We start from the raw sequence: 23094 nt of genomic DNA on the forward strand, positions 1-23094 counted from the left end.
GAGAGGAGTACAGCAAGAAGGAGGAATGAAAACACAGGACTAATGGGCAAAATAAGGAAATTCAGGATCACAGCCTGGTAAGATCTTGGTATTTTAAAATTCTGGACAAAATTTGAAGAATTCAAAATGCATAGGCTTTTCTTCCAAACATTTTGTTCTCAGGGATTTGCCAATTGTTTGCCTGAAGAGAAACTTCAGTGAGCTGAGTTTCTGTGTAAGGAGTTTTCCAGATAATTTAAAGAACCATGAAAAATACATTAATTGTGACTGTTTTGTTGAGGAATTGTAATGCTATCAAAATTAAAAGCAAGAATCTCAACTGTGCTTGGAAAAGAAAAGTGAAGAAATAATAAGGTGGGTTATCTGGGGACAGATTTTGATTCTGTTTTTCTTACAAAAATTCTGCCCACATTCAGTGAATTATTGGCCTTTGGTACAAAAACACAAAGGACTTGGGAGCTGGCTGCAATTTAGCCTTTAGCCTGTTAGAACAGTCACATCAATTATGCTGTGAATCTGCAATTTCCATAAATAAAGAAGTGCAGATGCCTCTTGCAAACAGTTTAGATCAATGCATGACTTCTGTTTTCTTTGTGAAAGGGACATTAAGAGAGTGTGTGTATGGGAAGTAGTTTGTATTAACAAAGAGGAAAAGACATTTTATATTTCCGCTTTTTTTTCCTGCCATAAGAAACAAAACTTAAAGTTTGACTGAGCTCTGTGATCTTTGCAAAACTCTGCAAAACAGAGCTCTTCAAAGGCAGAACCTTTCAGAGCATTAGCTATTGCTATTGTTCTGTTAAAACTTTCTTGATAATATAAAATCTCTCCTACTTTCAATTGGAAATGTTCATTTCAGTATAGGACAAAAAAATATTTTACAGTCAATGAAGTCTATACCTATTTCTACCAGCTGTGAAGTAAATGCAGCTTAGAAGTTGTCGGGAAATCTCTCATCATGAATTTTTCTTCCCTTATTTTCATTTTTTTCATCTATCCTTCTCCATTCTTCCTTGGACTTTGCACGTATTCGTCCATAACATTTAAGGTGGCATGCCATAACCTGAGCTTGTAATATTCCATTTTGGGCTAAAGTTAACACCCATTGACCACAGCAGGCAGTATGAATTATTCTACAGGAGAATACAACTGCCTGACTTGCTAATGCCGTCCAAATAAGCTTGTAAGTCAGTGGCTGAATTCCCTATCCTTGCACATGTTGGCAGATTGCAGAGGTTTGGGAGTGGAGAAGGAACTGATCATGAGGCAGGGCTGGCAGCCAGATCTTATAAAGTGGAGAAGTTTGAGAGACAGCTATGGATTTTACTCACCACACCACCTGTTCCTCTTCTAGCATTTGCTTTGTATTAAAATAGTTATATATGAAAAGAGACATATTCAGATATTTTGCTTCACACGTGAAACGGTTTTACGTGTCTTTACTTCCTAGAGAGAGAGCACTGCATCTATGTATTATTATTACTATATTGTGAAAATACTCCAAATATATTAGGAACTGTTCTTTGGGTAGACTGGAAGTAGTAGGATTGGAAGGGACCCAATTTTTTTTATCAGAGTGATTATATAAGTTTCCATCAAATCCCAAAGATAGTTTTCTTTTTTTTATATAAAATAGTAAAAGTCATGTGTAGACTTTTTAAATCGTTATATCTTTTGAAATTGTTAAGTGTCTGTTTATATTTGTTGAGTTTTTCATCATTACATCTAGATATTAAGATGGAAGAAAAACTTGTATTGCAGGTTCAGTTTGATTTTTAGGTTTACAATGATTTTTTTGTAATCTTTCTAAAACCTGCCCAGTGTTCTAAGACTCAAGTCAGCAAACAGAAATCTTGGAAACTACACAGCAAACTCTCATAAACGCTTGGGTGAAATTTGTTTGAATTTGCTAATTTGCAACTGTGTTATGGTAGTAGCCACCATTTAACCTCAAATACACAGAAAGTATTCAATGTGCTTTTTTCACAAGCACAGAAGAGAAATATTTATTGCCTTTCTGGCATAACAATTTTGAATAGTACCACCTTCTCCTAATGCATCAATACCATTAAGTTTTCTATATCTCCTGACAAAGCTTTCAGCGCCTTCCTTGCTGTTGTTCTCAGCTCTGCCTCACCTCAGTGTACACTTTCTCTCCATTTCATTTTTTCTCTGAAGTTTGTAGCATTTAACACTGGTGAAATCAGTGTTCCTTTTCCTTTCAATATGCTCTACACATGCATTCCAGATACTTCAGCATGGGCAGCTGGAAGCTTGAAACACACACCACTCAGCCTGCCTGCCCCTCTTACACCTCACATTTTCCCTCATGCACACAGACATGCTCTACAGGAGCCAGCCATCCTCCACTCCAGTGGGATTTGGTGGCCTGCAGCAGACAGTTTCCTGTCTCATTTTGTGCTCCAGCCAGTAGCACACAGAAAAAACCCAAGATCCGTTCTTTCCAAGTTCTTAACCTCTGAAATATGTCATTTTGACATAATGACACCTTATTCCCCTTTTGCCCACCTTGTCCATCTGACTTTCAGTATTTCCAAGTGTTCCTACTAGATTTCAGAATCACTATGAAGATCAATTCTGTATTTCTGAGTCTAACTGTTCTTGTTTATTATTCAGATTTCTCCTGCTGGTCTATAGTCAATTAAAGAATGCGTTCACTTTGTCTTTTGGTGCTCTGATTAATTTCTCCCCCCTTAATGTCTTATTTCTGAGCGAAACAATCACTTACTCTTGCCATTTGTTGTTGTTAGTGTAATGATCCCCTGACTAATCTCATTACATTTTCTCCCTGGAAGATTGTTTTTGTTCAGCTGGGCGGGAAGCACTGCCCTCATTGCCCTCCCAGAAGGGAAGCAATGATGCACTAAAGAAAGCTCCCCTCATTTGTTTCTCCCCTTTAGGTGACAGGGAGAAAATCTGAAACTATCATTCCTCTCCCTCAGGCTTACTTCAAATCACTCCTAGTTATCTGAAATCTGTGAAGGAGTTTGAGAAGCTGCATCTTATACATGCTAAAGATCCTTATAGCAGCTCTGGAAGCCAGCTAACCTTGTGGGGGCAGATGTAGGCTTCCCTCAACCCCCTACCAAGGAGGCCAGGCATAAGCCAGTTCCAGTCTGAAAGAGAGATTACCATGCTACCTTGTTACCCTCTGCTACTTCTGGCCAGCAATCACCTCTAAGCTACATTTCATATCTTGAAAACTCCCTCTGAAAATCCTCCATTTGCTACTGCTGTGTATCTGTTGGGATGTGCCTTTGGCACTTGACTCACATACTAAGGCTCATTGCTCAGATCTGTTTCCTCATTAATAGAAAAAGATTACCCATGCTGAGATTTCAAATGCTGGGACTAATCAAGGACCAGTGGCAGTGCCACAAAAACCCTCATCAAGTTACAGCCCAGAGAACCCATCTCATAAATATGGTCAGAGGGTCTTGACATACTACCCCATGGACAAATAGAAATATCAAAAAAAAAGGCAAAATGCCTGCTCACAAACTGTTTTGCTTAAAATGCGGGTTCTTCAGTCCTGTTCCTTGAAAATGTCCTCTCCAAAGAAAATCCTAGAAAATCTTCTAGCATCAAGGAAAGGGTCAGTGCTACCCAGTGCAAAGCATTTCAGCCTACTACAGCATTGGCCAACACTGGATTAGTAACCTACTGTGGTTGTAAGTTTAAGTCTCTGCTATGCCTATTACCAAATTATTTTTCTATCAGTCTTCAAATACCAGCCTGCCTAACTTGCTGTGTCTACTGTAACAGCTTCATTCTAGTGACAGAGGGCTAATCATTCGGCCACCAGGCTCTCTTGGAAAATTCTGCCAAGATCCAGCAGGAACTGTCAGACATCCCTGAGTAAAATTTTGTTTTAAATTAATCTATTTGCAGCAGTCTGCCACTTCACTACATGCTCCCCTTTTCTCCCTGGGTCTAATTTGTATACAACAGTAGTTAGAGGCACTATCAAGATGAAAAATAATTTGTGGCAATAGCACTCCTAGGGGCAAACCAAGGAGGGCATCCACAGACAACACACCTTTAGGCAAGTGGGAGTTGTAACTATAAAGGTCAGCTTTAACTCTGTCTTAATCCCCAGGTACTGATCACACTCCTTTTATAATGTTCACCATTTTCACTAAGCTGTGACTAGACAGTGCAGGGTTCAGCCTCAGAATAATCTTGATAGAACTGTGCTCGGCTGCTACTTTAAAAGCTGCTGCATCTTTGAAGTTGCAAAACTCTTCCATAAACCAAACTCTGTTCCTCCTAAAAAAAAATCATCAGGTTTGTAGAGAAGAAAGCAGAGAATGAAAACAGAGAAAATTTGTTTTATGGGAGAAGCAATAGCAAGTCAAACCCAAAATCTAATGGACTTTCTAAAAGGCTATTTTAAACAGAAATTCAAGCCTCTATCAAAAAGGAGAGCAGCACAATGACAAACATTTTAAGTTACTTTTTCTATTCAGAAATGTTTAGATAAACCCCAAATATTTAAATACATACTGAAGTATAAAAAAGGCCTGATAACTACATTCCAGTAGAATGGTATCTAATGTTATAATAAAAAGTTTAAACTCTTTTCAGCTGAGCTGAGATTCCAATTTTCTGCATCACTAGCAATGATAATGTTACACAAACAGTGTTCAATCATTAAATTAATTCCCATTAAATCAATGTCCTTAAAGGCCAAACAGTCCTTTAATAATTACTTGATTAAAGTGATGTTAGCATAACATATTAGTTATATTATATTTACAATTCCCTTCATAACAATAAATCATTTCTTTCCACCCACCCTGCTGAAATGGTGGCAATAACACAAGAGTTGGGAAGGGAAACTTGTTGTATCACCATTTAGCAAATGGCTGTGGTCTAGCTGCTCCTGGTGTCTGTGAGGATTTAATTACACACATTAATCAGATTTTCATTATTATGTAATATATACAGGATGAATCTTCAAGACCTATAGGAATCAATTCCTGGCTTTTAGACCCACAAGCTTAATGACTTATTTCAGATATTAACAATTTTGTACTGGTCACATTTTGTCTTTCTGGGGAATTAGCAAAATATATTTTTAAATTGAAAATTAAAGTTCACAGGAGATAAAACAAAATGTTACAAACATTACTGTGCATTAATATAGTGCCAACACATTGTAGTGACTTGTGCTACATAATCAGAGAGAGAGGGGATGAGTAGCCTTTACAGTACTTCTAAAAGTTCTGGAAAATGTATCATGAAGTATATTTTGTTATTCTCTTCTGTTGCCATTACAAAAGAGGAGCAATGACTTCAGCTAAAATGAAAATGGAGGCATCTCTTAGTATTTGCTGAAGTTGCTGGGAGCCCTTATATTAATAATTATTAGTCTTATGCTACATGTCTTGATATTTGAAAGTGCACCTTTTGATATCTGTAACTATGACCACATTGGAACTGAGACTTGCTGTCCACCTCTCATGAATCCCAAAATATACTGTATTAATGCTGCTGAAATGCATTGGTTTATTAGAAGATTCGGCACGGTTTCAAATTTAATTTTGGGGTTACCAAATACAGGACCATTCAACTATGTAATTATCAATAACTCTGCAATAAGCCTAGCAATTTTAGCAACATCTCTTTGCAAAAAGAAAAAAGAAAAACCACGAAGAAACTCAGATCAGATAATTCTTTGTTGCTACTTTGAAAACATAGGACAATAATTTTAGAGAATATGATTATTAATACACTCACACACACACGGAGACAAGCAGAGATTAGAGCTCAATGTGCATTTTCAACAAACACAGGGAGCCTCTGGGGATGCTCTTCAGGAGCACTGTGATGTGATGTGTGCTTTTAAGATGGCACTTGATTGCATGCCCGTGTAAAGGCACTATTTGCAGCCACTGGGAAGGCATCAAAGTGATATATGTTTGCTATTATTTTAGAGGATATTGGCACTGGATCTTAACAAATAACCTTGCATACTGGCAACATTTAGATCAGATTTCAAGAGATGCTGAGACCAAATCTCTCAATTACTAATGGCTGGATTCAAAGGCTGTGAAGCCTCAAGCAATCAGCCACAATTATCATCTCTGGTACATATTCATAAGTGGCTAAGGAGATAATGTGTGTGTTTCTGTCACATGCAGTTTGCCTAGCGTGGTCTTTCCATACACTACTGACAGGGTTGTACACAGCACCTTCAGGGAGAGCAGAAAACTGTGCACAATGGACTGAAAACAGACCATCTGTACATAAAATTAACGTTCAGCTAAACAATGTCATTAATGAGGTATTAAAGTGTGGCTTTAGCTAAGAGCCTGTCAGACAGGACATTATGAATATGAAGGAGAGAGTCCCCTTTGGCTGAAACTGAGCAACTGTGAACCAAGCAAAACACAAAATACTGCAGTATGACCATAAGGACAAAAACTTATTCCAGTAAAGCCCTCACATCTTTTGACAAGTAGTTTTCCCCATAATCTTTTCATCTCTACGTAATTCTGTGACTCAAGATTTTAGGGAGTGAAGGGAACTTAGAAAAGGATTACACACTAAAAATATGGTTTTACTTGAATTTTAAAATAATTGTGAACTTTTTTATAAATCTGTTCTTCCAAGTTTTCCAAGCATTCATCAGTACAGAGTGACCCCTGACTACTTCAGAGGCAAGTGAATCACAGACATCTCAATACCTTAGCTCAGTTTCCATGTCACTAATTCTAGTTATCCTTTAATTTTCAGAATGCTTCTCTGCAATGAACTCCTAACCTTATTCAATCATGAATTCAATCATCACCAGTGCAGGAGCTCTAATTATGTTCCTAAATAACACATTTTAAAATTTAGACTACAATTCCACTTCAGGTACGTCCTGCAATGTTGTTATCAAAGTGATCTCTCAAACTCAGATGGCCTAATGTAGTATTATAACAGTGAACAGGGGACAGAATGAAACTCTCATCCTTTTAAGTTTCACAGAGAAAAATGCTATAATGTCATTTATTGATGAAAATCACTAATATGGATGCTTATGTTTGAAAGTCGAATAACCTGGTTTTCACTGCAAATCAGCTATCACCCTGCTTAAGAACACAACTGGGGTTTTTCAAGAGTGAAAAGCGACTTCAAAGGTGACTTTACAGGATAGTGAGGATTTTCCTCTTTGGGGATATAGAAATAAAAGATGCCATTGTAGGAATGAAGTCCATGCTTATGGCTAAAAATGCTCTCTTAGCAAGTATATCTGGGCATGGACAACGAACACCCCACTCAACAGATTGATTATCCCTGTTCCACAACAGCCTATTGCAGATGCCTTTCTTTCCCCTTCATCTCTACCTTTACACTGTCCTAGCTTGGGGGAAGACAAGGCTTCAGTCAAAACCACCTGTGTTCCTTCATCTCCCTTTTGCCTGGTAGGTGAGGTATCACACATTTTTAACCCAGCCCTATCTCAATAACTTCAAAAACACTGAAAAGGTGAAGTCCTACTTTAAGATCTCTCTCTCCACTACTGATAGTGGAAGGATAAAAATTAAGCAGCAGGAGATTCCTACAACAGGATGCTGCTATAATGAAGGTAATCCCCTTAATTTGCATGCTGGGAAGCTGACTAAATTTAAAAAAAATACAAACAAACCCCCCCAACAGCCCTCATTTTGCTCTCATTTTACCATATATGCTGAGACTGGTCCATCTAAACAATCAGGGAAAGGAACAGATTTGACAGCATTTTTTGTTTCCTTTCTATATTAATTTGGCCTATTCCTTTTATAAACACTTTAATGTTACAAGAGGTCTGAGGAAAAAAATCCTTAAGTGCTGAAGAAGGGAAACTTTCCTGCCAGCAGCTTGAAAACCTCTGCTGCTCCTGTCTTTACAGCTTTCAGGCAATTTTCCTGGCACCTACCCACCAGTTGATGCTGTGAAGTGGGTCTGCATGGGTGGATGCAGCCCTGGCACAGCTGTTGCAGAGGAGGGACTCCTCACAGGGCAAAAAAAGCAACAGAAGACTACCCCGGGCTCCCTCTAAAACCCATGTTTATCTGGTGCCTTGGATGTCCTCAGCTGGAAAAGGCTGATCAGTTTGCAGATAAAACTACTGTCATCCCAAGCAGAGGGGGAGTATTTTTAATAAATCTAAAACTCATTTCTCACTTCCTCCCTATCTTAAACAGCTGAAGTTGTCAATTTAAATGTAAACTCCTGTGCAGGAGTATCAAATAGCAGGACAAGTAGGACTTGCATCTTCAGTTTATAAACATCTTTGAAGATAAAAATGGGGGTTATGTTGCTCCTCCATGCAAGAAACATTCAGCTCCTGACTAAATGGTTCTTCCTTGTTTCCTCAGTTAAATGCATATTATACACAGGTGAACCCTGAAAAGTCAATATTGATAACCTAATCTAACTTATTCATTCTTTACCCAAATACAGCATATAGTCATATTAGAAATTATAAGAATTATTAAAGAAACTGTTCTGAGTAAAATATTCACCTTAGGATGTTTTTGAAAGAGCACAGAATTATGAACAGATGCCACGACATCCCATTCTGCTTTCCTTTTGCCTCACTTGGTGTTGATCAGGGTTTACACTACAGCCAGACAGACATTGCCTTCTCACAGTCAATCAGAGCCAGTCCTAGACAATTAAGGCAGTTTTTGGGCTTTCATACTGCCATTCATTCTTCACCTCCTCATAGACAGTATATCAGACACAAAATCTCTAAATGGACTGCCTCATGTACCCAGTGCTATTACTCAAGCAACCACGTGCAGAGAAGATGTAGAAATGCATTATTTAAGATGCCTCTGAGAACTGCCTGAATCTTAACTTCAAATTAGGGAAAAAACCAAGCATATCCCCTGGTAGTTTCACACTAGTGATAATCACATTGCTGCAAACGACTGCTCACACTACTGAACATTTTACTTGGAGCATGGTTATTCCATGGAGTTACAGTTTCAAAAAGAGACAATCAAGCCTCTGAAATGACACAAAGCTGCATCCAAGACTCACAGAAGTGTACTGCATACAGGACAACAGCTCTCAGTACCTGCTGTCAGTTCCAGTGACCATTTGTGGTTTCCAAATACATTTGAGACATGGGACACAATTGCCAAAATGACATCAGTTTTGGCTGCTGTCTAGAGGGCTGGCCAAAACACTGAGACTTACAAAAGGAGGTTGGGTACCATAGGGCTGCAGTCCCTATTTCAGACAGATGACTTTATGAGGGCAAATACACTTACTGATAGACTAGCCTAGCTTTTATCAAAATAACATGAGAATTTGGGGGAGGGCATACTTTAAGGTGGCACTATCGTGCTACAAATAAATCTGCTGGTATATATAGTCTGTTTCCTAACATGATTGGTATCTGACTTTTCATTTTCCCAGCTCAGTGCTGTGCATTTTAGGCTCAGCAAGTCTGTTCCCCTTGCTACATGAATATGTCAAGACTGGCATTAGTTTGAACAGCAATTAAAATCGTTAATTAATGAGACTGGCATTTAAGTTTTGCCTTCTATCAGAAGATATAAACCATGCTTTTATGAAGGAAGATGGGTAATATCTCAATTTTAAAACTAAGGGCTGATATCTAAGATATTAAATAACGTTTCTGTGGTTTGTCAGCAGATCAGGTGCAGAAACCAAATCAGGAACTAGGTCCCAGTCCTAAAGCCTTTATAATGGATCTTTTTTTGTATTTCTAAACATACCCCCCCACCCCAAATATGTCAGGTTTCACCACTAAATATCATATGTCAAGATATAATTAATCTCAAACAGAATTTTATCAAAATGATTCTAGAGTCTTCCTCTGAATATTAAATATTTGATTGTTGTACAGTTAATTAAGAGAAAATGTCACTAAGAAAGGATGTTGCTACAGCATAATGGTTTCCTGCTGATAGGGATATGCCAAGAGTGAGATAAGCAAGCTGGAGTAATTTATTAAGCAATAGCAGACTGCGGGCACTGCATTTCAGGAGGATTATATCACACCTTGGGTGGTAATACAAGGAAGAAGACTGAGAATTCTGAGCAGCTTTAACCATCTGAGAAGTATTATAATGACTTTGAAGTGCTGTAGCTTGGAGGCTGCTTTATTGCTCCTATGAAATGTAATTTACACAAGGCAAACAGTAAGATTTGCTCATTTGCCAGGTATTATCAGCATAATTGACCATTACTGACACCACTGATGACAAACCAAAACCTCCAGTAGTGACCAGCATTTTAAACAAATATAAGGGGATAAAAAAATGGCCCACCAGTGGTGCTTTAACATCAGCCATTTCATAACTTTTCTAGGTTAAGCAAGTGTATTAAGATCCCTGAAGAAAATTATATTTTTGCAGCTAATACTTCAAGTGCTCATTATCCTATGGTCAAATTCTATTTATAAAACTATAATGAATGTTTGTTTTGTTGCAATCACTAAGAAGTGATTATATCTTCATTGATTCAGCCATTTAAAAGACATTTTCCATCATAGCAAAAAACCTCAAACCCAAACAAAATAGAGCCTTGCATCTTTACCTGCATAATCTGCCAATTCAGAAATACCTTCTTTTACAGAAAAATTCAAAGCAAAATGAGCAGAGTGTGATAAGATAAAGTCCTTTATGTGTCTTTCATATCAAATACAAAATATTGTAGTTTTCTCCAACTTCATTATTTTGTCAACATTCGGTTGAAATCTATTATACTAAGTTAGCTCATTGCTGAATTCTGAAGAAAAATTTGAGAAGCTGCCTTCAAAACAAAATCCCCAAAAACATTCTTCTGCATAACCTTGGTAAAAAATTATGCAGCATTTTTTTACCTGTCTCAAAATCTGATCTTTAGTACAAAAAGAGTTGGCAGTAACTCTAGATCTTGAACTCCTGTTTCTTAAATCATTGATTTTCCCCAATACTGGTGAGAACAGAGTGCTCCCTAGAGTGTTTTGTAACAAGAGCCCCTAATAGGAAGCTAATAGAAAACCTTCAGGAGATTAAACTAGGTTCTCAGCAAGTATAAAAGTCATCAGAATATTGCAGCAACTTGATTCAGTTGATCTCGATGAAGAATTTAGTAAAGTTTTAAAAACCCCCAATTTCTTCTCTGAGAGTTCATGTGGCAGGTTCCCTATACTGGCAAATTCTAATAAGGGTAAAATTTGAGGGAGTGGCAACAATACCATGGCTCAAGAGAAGGAAAACTGTGGTTGTACAGAGTAGCACAAAAGCTAAGCAAAGACTACATAATATATCATGATTCATATATCACTCAGACTCCCTGAAGTAGAAAGGGACCTTGTCCAAACACGCCGTGCCCAAGCAGGGCTGCCTGGAGCCAGATTTCTGTCCAGTTGTCTAAGGTAATATTCAAAAGAAGCAAAATGCAGCGCTTTAAGCCACTTAGTTTTCTAGGATGAACAAAAGGAAAAGAACAAATTCAGAAGCTGAGACACTAAATTTCAACACAACTGCAATCCTCCACAGTCTGAATCTGTGACTTTGCTTCATCCTTAGATGAATAGACAACTCAGAGACAACAGATATTTTTTTAACTGCTCATGCCTGAATTTTGACTTCAGAGTCAGAAGCATTTGCTTTTAATATAATCCACAGCAGCATGACCTTCTTCGTGGTCACAGTATATTGCAGATTCAGTGAGTATACTGGGTAAGAAGCCAAAGCATTTCAGTGCACTGCCTGCCTTTTTTTTTTTTTTTTTTTTTTATGTTTACAATGAAGGGCTTGAGTACAGAATAAAAAACTCCCTTTGCATTTTATGCGCTTTTATATTAATTGAGTTATATTGCAGCTTTATCCTCATGTGTCTTTAAAAAATAATATAAATTATTTTGACTAATCTCAATAATGAATGGAGGTCAAATAAAAAGGGAAACTTAAAATATATCTCCATATTACCAGTCTCAAAATGGTGCCTAGAGTGGTCACTGAAATATGGAGGGAAGAAATTGAAAGCCAAGTTCAAGACCTAAGTTTAAGTGATACAAGTAGCAGTCACATTATGTTTCAGTCTACCTTCAAGGAAGCAACTAAATAAACTTACATTTTGTAACTGAGTAAGACAGTAATTACAGATCTGCCTTAAAAACCACTGGATTGATCTCTGTTGCCTTTTGTATATAGACAATGAAACAGTATTTTTCTTTGGTGTTTCAAAAATTGAAAAAACTTGTTAATAGCATTTGAACAAGGCACCAGAGTCAAGGCTGAACAAAAATAAAAAGGGACACAGTGAACTAAAGCTACTTGCTAAAATCTCCCAAGTTTTAAACTATTTCAGAATAAATGAGCTCTTTGTTTCAATCATAACTCTTCATGATTTTACTTAAAGAATAACTTGTATTTTTGCAGCAGAGGGCTCTTGTGTCTTCAGAGCCATGGCAGATCTGAAGCCCGTCTGCATGCTTGCAAACTTTTTCTCTGTCTAGAGGAAAGAAAGAGAAGATGATGCCACAAATCACTTTCTAGCCCCGAACAAAGAATCCAGAACTATCAAAGCACAAGCAATCCTGGGTTCACACTGCTTTGTTTCTGCCAGCACAGGGCATAAAAGCATCTTTGGCTCTATGTTTTGATAACAGAAATGAGTACCTTGTCATGCTTTAAATCGCTCCTGAAAGATTTCTTAAGTGAACGTGACAGTATTTGAAATGCCCCATGCTGCTACGCTTAAGATTTGCCAATCAGAATTAATAGCAACAGATTTACTATTCCATAACAAATAAAAGCCACAGTTTTTCTGCTGAAAGAAGAGCTGATGAATGGAAACAGAGCCAAAATCTCCACAATAGCCAGTTACCCTGTCAGTGAAAATTATTTTCATTTGTCTGTATTCACAAGGATTAGTAAACAATAACACTTCAGCTAATATAGTTTTTGTTATATTCAAATTGAATGTGAAATAGAGACTAACATTATAAACGGATCTCCTACTCTTTTGCACTGAATTTCTGAGTTCTTCTGAGTCTTTATATCAATCAGTAAGTGTCATGTATTTTGGTATAAATTCTTTTCAATGTGTTTCATTTTTCCTTCAAGCTTATTCAGTTTAGTTCTGCTTGTTTGAAGGAGAACAAAGCTATAGATACATGCCTATAACTTTCCCTCTCTCAGTAGGATCCAAGTGAATATTTTACATCATTCTGGTGAATTCTACAAAGTTGTGTTGAAAATCCAAATGGTAGAGTGGTAAGGTGTCTCTCTCTCTGTAAATAATTCCTCCCACCTTCCCAGTTCTGTGAATTTCTTTTACTGAACTTGCACAAGAGTTTTGGTGCCCCCAGATGCTTTGTACCACCAGCAGGTTTTAATGAGTTGCACCTCATGTGCAACACCTCTTACCTCAGGGAGTGGATACAGTTCTGTTCAAATAAAATAAATTACTTTCTTTTCTTTTCTTTCTTTTTTTTTCTTTTTTTTTTTTTTTTTTCCCCACTGTTAAATTCTGCTATTTTTGCCACCTGGTCCCCTCTTCTTTACATCTAACTTCTTCCTCAAATTCATGCTGAATTCAATGTTTCTCTCTAAGCCCTCTTAGGAATTCATTTCCATTGATTGGTCAAAAAATCCTTTTCTTTTTAAGCTAACAGAGCATCTATCCAAGTGCTCCCTTGAAGGCTGCTACTCTGGACCTATGAGTTAGGGAATTTCAGGAAACCGGGCAACACAGGCTTCCTTGGCTAAACATGAGGCAAATGATTCAGATAATAATTGTTCAGATTGAGGTGTATTAAAGCAGTTGTGCCTCCTCTGAACCTTAGCTGGGCAGTCTCCTAGAAAGCTTTTAGGGATTCCTGTTGGGAGTACAGCGGGGATGCTTAGGCTCATAAACCTGTGTGGAATGACTCACATTCGTGCAGTAAAGAAACTAATTCACAAGTTCTAACCTAACAAGAAGACAGATGTAATGAGTTTCGTTCTGTAGCAGACCAGCTGCTCTCTCACAGCTGGATGCACCAAACACACTGGGGATACTTTGGACAGAAAGAGAGCTTTATAAACCCACCCATATACATTCAAAAAACTTTCATAGGTCTCAGCTACTCTGAAGTCTTTGGTTTTATTTATAAAAAAACCCCACAACCCCCCTGAAACTATCTCTGCAGCTCTCCTCAGCTGACCATCACTGCTCAGTGCAAATGATAATCTTAAAATTAATGTCTCTGTGCTTATATGTTTAAAATCACCCCTCTTGGGGAAACTCTCAGCTTAAGTTTTTCTTCTTTTTTTGGATAGTGACATTATTTACATTATTTTAGCTTTTTTTTTTTTTTTTTTTTTTTTTTCCCATTCTAGGAGTTTCATACTCCTTGATTTTTTGGGCGCCTTTAGCTTTTATGGATGTCATGTCACTGCTTTCAAAAAAGAATAATGTAATTCTAAATCACATGTTGCCAGTGTTAAGTAAATATGACATCTTTACCTACAGTGCTCCATCCAAATTCAGGTTAAAACACAGAGAACTGTCTGCAAGTTTGGGGCTGTAGTGGCCATGGCTCTTTGTAGAGCAGATGCTCTGTGAAATTAAAACAGGTGTGCCAGCAGTGACTGAGGAACAATTACATGGATAAGCAAGAAGGTGGTCATTCTGTTTTGTTGTCGAGTGTTATTATCTAAACCCCTTTGTTCTTATATTAAGCTGTGTTTTCTTATTCCACTTTGCTATACAACCCCAACTTGTAGACCAGAATTCTAAGTAGTTTATACCCAGCCAAGATCTGCAGTCCCTGACGTCTTTAGGATGCATCGTTAAAGCTCTGCCAGAAGAGTTAGATTGTGAAGGACTTGGGAATGAATATAAGCAGAATTGGAGACCAGCCTGGGCTACACCAGATGCTAGATAGGATAGAGAAAGCAATCAGGAAGGCCAGAGAAACTTGAATCTAAACATTATATAGGAAAATGGAAGTAAATCAGAAGAGGGAGGAAAGAATACCAGACACAGTAAGATCATTTAGTGCTGCTGACTAGTCTAAACTCAGTTCAAAACCCAAATCCCAGCATTCTCTGTCTGACCTGGTAAGAACATAGCACTGGTTAATGTTGAATAATTCTCCAGTAACTGATGAGCAATACCTTTTTTTTTACTCAGAGAAAAATCACCTTTCTGTAATAACAAAACAATAAATCACAAGCTAGCATATAGTGCTCTGAAATTCTCAGGGTTCCCACATAGGGTAGCCAAATATCTAGGAAATCTTTTAACACAAGGCTTCCAGGGCTCCCAGTTCCTTGTGGTCTGTGGAAGGGAGGCAGGAGAGAGAAAGGTCTCTCAGCAATAGGGAGGATATATAGGTTTTCTCTCAGAGGCAGAGCCTCCCTCTGTCTCTTACCTTGCTGCACAAAGGATCCGTAGACAAACCACATGGAGTTGTAGAGAGTTGTGGATGTCATGGATCCCATCTGAAGGCGTGGTGGGTTGAGCCAGTTCAGGAGGTAGACCAGGAGCCCCACTAGGAGCACCGTGCCAGCAATGCAGGCCCACAGGGAGAGGTCAAACGGGGCCAGGCAGGCAAACATGTCCACTGTCTTCTCTGCCTTCCGCAGCAGCACGCCCACCGAGTAGTCCATGTACCGGGTGGTGAAGTCCACCACGTTCTCCCTGTCCGGGGTGATGGTCAGGGCAGAGATCCCAATGTCAGCTCTCTGAGGAGAGGGAGAAAAAAAACAACCTGCATAAATAGGAGCTACGAAAAAGTTCTTTGTTCGTTTAAGGAGAATCAGATGCCAAGACCAAGGTCTTCAGCATCATCTAGGTGAGCACAGAAAGGTGACTAAGGCTTGAGCAGGGTACATCAACCACGTGTCTTCGTTTCTGCAAGCAAAACTCACTTGGTGGACTTTGGCACATCAGCTCTCCTTGTTATTTTCCAAGAAATCAAGACGCTCCAAACATAGATAATACCTGGAGGAAATGTACTTTTGGCAATTTTTGTCACCCTGGCTTACTAAAGCCATCGTTGCCATTGCGGCAAAAGCCAGATTTTGTGCATAACAGATCCAATCGTAAGAGATTAGTTGCCTGGTAGAGCCAAATTTATAAAATATTTTCATGTTTTGATGATCATGACAAAGGCCTACTACCCCAGAAGCACCTGAAATTCCATAAAACATCAATTTTATCTGCAAAGTCTGAAGTGCAGAAGGGCAGATTCTGCATGCAGTTCCTTTACGATTAATTCCTCTGCATCCTCCTGACAAGCAATTCCTCCAGCAATACCAATCTGTCCTTCAGCTAGCCTGGACTTGCTTTGTGCCATTTCCATTTCACATGAGAAGAGGATGAGTAACATTGCTTGATCTAATCATTGTATTTCACAGTATGTATTAGGTCTCCAGGGACACCAGGCACAAGTATAGAAGGTGCTACTTTTTACAGGTACAATTAGAGCACCAAAACCAAGAAAGGTTATTTAAAGTAGACATATGAATACAATTTTTAAAAGCCCAAATATTGAGCAATAAGACTGTGAATTCTAGATGTTTTAATAGGACAAAAGAGTACTTAAAATATTTAAATTTCTACTCCCTTGATTTAATCCATTTTTATTTTGCCTAAAGCAGTGTGTGATCCTTTGGAAAGGGGTGAGGAGAGCACAAAAAATTGAAAGTACTGAGTCAAATTTTATTAACTCTCTTGAATTTCTTTCTTTTTGCCCAAAGAAGGCAGAGATTCCTAGTTCCTTAGATATGTGATTTGAAATACTGAGTGAGAAGGTATGGCAGCTGAAACTGACTAGAAAATTTTGTAAATCAACCAGGGTCTTTTAATATGATGTGCAAAGCACTCTGCAGCCCATGGCACAAGCATACTCCTAATCACGGAGCTCTTAAGACTTCACTTTAAATGATGTTCCTTATATTGATTGTTCACTGGCTTGAGAAAGTGGCAGAGCCTAGCTGGAAGCCTGATGATTTGGACAAAAAAGGCCTCGAAAATATTGATTTTCTTAAAAGCTATGAATTAGGGCTTCAGCTTTAATTTGTGTGTTAAATTCTCCGGTGTCATAAGTGAAGTTGTGTTGATGAGCACAGCTGAAAGCATGGCTTCATTAATTCACTTCAGGTCCCTTCCTAACAAATTTTTGTGAGTGATGATTCAACTGCCCTTTGCCCATGGGCAGCAGCAAACTCAGACAGTAATTAGAATTATCCATGGAAACGTTCTGGTTATCTGAGGCTCCCTATCCTCTTATTACAAACCTTCTGCTCAAGGAGTGACTCAAGTGATTCACAGCACCTGCTGACAGTCAAGCCCTAGCTCCAATGAGCAAGATGCAAACCAGCCAGCATTTGAACTGTCTCCCATAATTGTGAACATAAATATGTTTTTAAAGCTATTTACAAATAAAAAAGTCCAATAGTTGTCAAACAGGAAATTATGATTGCATTTAATGAATAGCATAGGCTTTTTCCCTGAAAGTGTATCAAAAAGCAAAATAGGAATTTAGGGGTAAAGGAGGACATGTGGAAAAAAAAGTCCTAGACTCAGCCTCTGCTTATTAAATTAGCTGAGTTATCAATTATTAGCATATTACTAAAATATTTCTCTACCATACTAAATCATTGAGTTTCTCATTCAAATTGCATTGTTGTAAGACGCTTAAAGATTCTCTACTAAAAAGAAACAGTAAAGATACTTTTACCAAATAATAATTGACTGTATAACTAACAGAATTTTTTCTCCCCCTTTTTACAGGAAAACTTTTTTTTCCCGTTAAATACATTGAAGAGAATTAAAGATAAAAATAATGCACCATAGTATCTATGGAAATTCTACTCCTAATTTGCATCTCTGGGAAGCAGTCTCTCCACATTCCCCAGAATCATGGTTCCACTTCAGTTATCAACCAACTATGACAGTGGAACAATATTGTGCTAATGGAAATGCTGCATTTCCTTTGCTGTACGGCAGAAATAATTATGTCTTGCTACTTTATATGCTACATATATAATTAAGGCTTTGAGGTGACCTAATTGCAGCTTTCCAGTACCTGAAGAGAGCCTACAAGAAAGATGGAGAGAGACATTTTTACAACGGCCTGGAGTGACAGGATGGGGGGAAATGTCATCAAACTGAAAGGGGATAGGTTTGGGTTAGATACTAGAAAGAAATTCTTTACTGTGAAGGTGGTGAGACACTGTTTGTTTCAGGTTGTCCAGAGAAGCCGTGGATGCCCCATCCTTGGAAGGTTCAAGGAAGAGCTCTGAGCAACTTGAACTAGTGAAAGATGTCTTGCCCATGGCAGTAGGGTTGCCTTCTGTATGTCTTTGTTTCTTGAGAGGTACTAAAGTGAAAAACTGAGAGGAGAGAGGTAGATCCTTACTTCTTAGCACTCTTGTATTTAGCTGTTCCAAGAAAAAAACAAAACCAAAAAACAAAAACAAAACAAACAAACTAACAAAAAACCCAAAAAAAACAAAAGCAAAAAAACCCAAACCAAACAAACAAAAAACCAACCCAAAAACAAACAAAAAAACCCCAAACAAACAAAAAAAACCACCACCCCCCCCCCCCAAAAAAAAACAAAAAAAAAAACAAACCACAAAAAAAAAACCAAAAAACCAAAACAAAACCAAAAAAAGCTACACTGAAATCTGGCAACTCATATTCTTAACTTACTAAATTTGGATCATAAACATCAGTTTCTCAGAAAACTATAGAGAGTATAAAAATAAAATAAAAAATATTAAAAAATACTTTATTTACTGATAGTGAGCATACTTGATTACGCATAGGCTCTGTCATCTTGTTTCAAAATTGGAAGATCAAAAAAATTAAATGCTTGTCATTAACATGTCAGATTGGATCAGAGAAGACATCAGTTTGAAGAAGTAAAGGTTCACTTAGTGCTTCTGAGATACAAAGGCAAATGCATGCAATTATGTCAATATTTAGATATAAAGCTGCCAATCTGAATCATAAACATGTGTAGCTCTCCACTCACTAAGTTTTTGCAGTGCCAAAATCAAGCAACCATCATATGTCTTACATGTTTCTCATGAATGAAACTGTGACTCCTGAAACAGATTGAAAAAACAGCAGAGGGCATTATTTTGCGCCTGTGACCTGCATAGGAGTTTATATTTATCTTCCTTAGCAGCAGTTCTCCTGAGGCCATTGTAGAGCAACATAACCAGAATGAGAAAATCCAAAAGAAATGACCAAAAGGGTCTGATAGGACTGCTACTGGTGTCACAGAACCAGCTTATCAGCAAAGCCTAGAAATCCCTGAAATGTCCCTAAGCTACTGCTGTAGCAAGCACATCTCATACACATGAAAAGCAATCTTCCTGTGGTTCATCATCAAGAACAGGGAAAATAAATGAATCTATTCTAAACTGGTCCTGTGAGAGCCTTAATTTCATCCATTTTCCATGTTAAATCAAGTTTCAACAAATGCTAGAAGTGATAAAACGCAGTCCCACGTTACACAGTTATTAACATGGACATGCAAAAAGCAATCAGAGAGACATTTTTATTCAAGCTAACACACATACATCCAAATAATTCTCCTTTTTCTCAGCTATTATTTTTTCTTCTCATTTCATACTTCCTGTATGGTTTCTCCCTTCTTATACTATCCCCCTTAAGAAGGTGCAATAGAAAAAGTCTCATAAGAGGCTTCTACTCGATTTGCAGTTTCTCTTAGAAATGATTAAGCATGTATTTTTCCTTTTCTGATGGACCCAAGTGGAATCAGGCTGCTTTCCCTACGCTGTTTGTTTCCTCATGGTTCCTTGCTGGAAAAAAATCCTCGCAATCAAGGTAGCATGGCAAGATGTAATAGCAATGGTTGATGGATGTGAATATCACCAGAAAGCCCAGAGTCATGCTGGAAAGCGCTCTCCCAGAAGTGGCATTAGCCACTTCTCTTGCCTGTCACACAGGCTTATCCCTCAGGCCATCTGGATAGAGAGAAACTAAAGGAATCACTGTGAGAAAACAAAGATAATTAACAGTAAGAGAAAGATTTGTGGTAAAGCACTGCTCCCTTGAGATGATTTCAGCCTCTCCACAGAGGGCTGCTGCTCTCGGAACTAATCCTGTTTGTGAGATGAAGCTCTACAAGATGCAGTGAGAGCCCTGGTCACTTGACAGGAGAGGGACAAGAGCACCACATGCTTCTCTCAAAGAGCATTTATTCTCTAAAGACCACCTGGGTCGGGTGTTTAGCAAACAGAAGCCTTTGTATAGCAGGGTTATATTCAGGTTATTTTGACTAGAAAAGGTGCACGGACAGAGCATGTACCTAATATAAGTCTTGACAATCAAAGGAGGGGAGGCTTGAATCAGTTTCCAAGTTCACAATAAAAACCACTTACTATGTTCTGCTGATTCCAGCTCCTATTTTAGCAGCCAACAGAAATCTTGTCTTCAAAGCTGGAACAGAGTGAACTAGGCACAATGTCATGTCTGTGAAGCCAACTGTGGGCCCAGGGCAGGTACTTGGCACAGCTGGGCTCCTGCCCTGCCATCCAACTCCAGCAGGGCTCCTGAAAACCAGATCAGCCTGAGACTGCTCTCCCTGATACCAGGACCTGCACTAGAGACTGCTGCATGCTGAAGATGGTTAATGCAAGCAGTGAATATTGATCTTGAGCACAGAAATCATGTGGTTGCTACAGCAACCGCTATTTCATATGGGACATCTTCTGGAGTGGCCAGAGACACAATGAGATGATCTCTACAACTACCTGGAAGGAGGCTGTAATACAGTGGGGGTTAATCTCCCCAGAAACAAGAAATAGGACAAGAGGAAATAGCCTCAAGTTGTGCCAGGAGATGCTAGAAAACCTTCATTCACTGAAAAGGTGGCCAAGCATTGAAACAGGCAGCCCAGAGAAGTGGGAAAAGACAAGTAGACGTGGTGCTTCGGGACATGGTTTAGTGATTGACTTGGCAGTGCTGGATAGCAGTTGGACTTGATGATCTTAAAGGGCTTTTCCAAGCCAAATGGTTGCATGATTCTGCGCACTCAAAGAGAGAAGGCAGCTATTTTCCATTACCCTTGAGTGAGACTTGTCTCTTGCAGAACTCATTCCTGGCTGACACACTAACAGGCAAAGAGTACTCCCACTGTTTCTGGAATTCCTCCACTTGTTGGCCAGACCAGCGTGTAAAACTTGGTTGGGAAAACAAGGAAATGCTGTGTTTCAAACAGGTTAGGCCTTTAATTTAAAATTATTCTCTGCTCCTCTACTTCCCTTTATAAAGTTGCCAAGCGGATAGAAATTTGAGTTCTGCTCCCAGAACTCAGTTCACAGTAAATAAGAACGCAGCCTTTCAAGAACAGCTTGCACTTGGTAAGGGGTAGATAGGCACTGGCTGCTCGCCCAGAGGTTCTCTTGCCTTAAGAGGGACAGAGAATGGGAGGGAAGGACACAATGAACCTTTTCTGTTAATTAATTATATAAGGATAAGGAAGATGAAAAATGACACTGCTATAGTATAGGGAAAACATGGATTTTAACTTCCAAATGCAGTTCCATTAACTCTTCACACACTGTAGATGTGCAGACAGATTTCATATCCAGGAAGACTCATTTACAACAAAATCATAACAGGCTGGTTAAATCTGTTGCACTAGAGACATGAATTTACAGATCTGGGTGATTACCACCTTCAATGAGCTATTATTCATTTGAAACCCTGCCTGCAAAGGGAAGAAGAATGTCATACATGTTTTTCCTTGGAGCCGTTTGATTTGTTATGATTTCTGCCTAACCAATCATCCATTGCAAATAAATAAAAAACATTCCAGGCCCACTTCCATTTCCAGACCATCTAGAATTAAGATCCCTCTAGTCTGTGTTATGCAGTGACCTGATGAGTACTGTAGAGTAGGGTGTAGCATAACATCAGGTTTAGAGGCAGAAAGAATGTTTTAAAATAATTCAATGGGCCATTGTGGTGTTACATCTCAAAATTAGATGAGGGATTTTTACTGTCAGGGTTTAGGTGGTGATGCAAAATCTACTTTTCTAGCTGTGTCCAACTTAGCAATTGTGAATATACAGTTCCACCTACCAGCTTCATAAGGACATTGGGAGGTGGCAAAGGAAGTTCATTATTACAGTGTAGGTGTATGAAGGGTGATATGAGTACAGAATCAGTAGCTGGGTGTTTCCATTCCTGCTGCTCAGGAGGCAGAATAGGTTAAACCTATCAGTTTAACAATTTTTTTGCTGTTGTTTAACAATCAGTTTCTCAATTTTTAACCCATAGAGAGTATTATTTTCTTTCTTTTTAAAATTTTAAATACACTTTCTTTTCCTTTATTGAAAGACTTAGATCCTGTACCTGACCATGGTGCTTCTGACTGTTATCTGTGGTTATGAATTAAATTCCACCTGGACAATTGGAAAAATGTGAAAATGGAAAAACTTCTGTCACCAACACCTAAGTTATTTACATGAATAATTACTGCAATTATTTAAGAAAGCACAACAAATGTAGTGCCCTATAGCTGTAAACTCTAGTCCCACATGTTAAGTAAGAGCAAATAAAATACATATATACACAGTACAAATGAGGCACCAGTAGAATAGAGTCTACCTAGTCTTTTCTCTCTCAATGGGAGAAACTCCAAACAGAAAAGATGCAAGGAGTGGGCAAAAAGTAAAAAGGAAAATATTGCATATGCATTTGGTTCAATTTATTTATGATATAATATTGAACAATTAATGTCAAATTAAGAAGACTAAATGGTTTATTAATTACAGAATAGATAATATATTATTCTTGATTTATATATCTACATAACATGTTATTGTATATCAATAAACCATTTTCTGTTGATTATATACTTCATGTATTCATCACACCAACATTTTTCTCAGTGCTGTACATTATTTATGTAATGTATCACTAATTACTGCAACACCAATTTTTTCTCTTTTGAACAGCCTCTTCAATTCATTTGTGTCAGGTCTTGCCAAACTAATTAGGATGCTGTGCATCCCATTTTTTTACTAGGTTTAGATTTTACTTTGGTTGAAAAAAAGGAGGTTGCCCTTCTTCTTAAACAGTTACTAACAAGTA

The 23094-nt window shown here is 38.2% G+C and overlaps 1 protein-coding gene across 5 annotated transcripts in view; it reads right to left on the reverse strand.

Moving 5' to 3' along the window:
- GRID2 (glutamate ionotropic receptor delta type subunit 2) overlaps positions 1–23094 on the reverse strand; it is a 679862-nt gene that overhangs the window by 105576 nt on the left and 551192 nt on the right. For all 5 annotated transcript variants that reach the window (XR_015803327.1, XM_014875285.2, XM_088163983.1 and 2 more), the window contains exon 11: positions 15383–15695. Coding sequence is in view for 4 of the 5 variants with exons in the window: in XM_014875285.2 (XP_014730771.1) it covers positions 15383–15695 (313 nt within the window). In the remaining variant the exon portion in view is untranslated. The remainder of the gene's footprint in view (positions 1–15382; positions 15696–23094) is intronic.

Source organism: Sturnus vulgaris, chromosome 4 (genome assembly GCF_052056855.1).
Source record: "Sturnus vulgaris isolate bStuVul1 chromosome 4, bStuVul1.hap1, whole genome shotgun sequence".
Lineage (NCBI taxonomy): Eukaryota > Metazoa > Chordata > Aves > Passeriformes > Sturnidae > Sturnus > Sturnus vulgaris.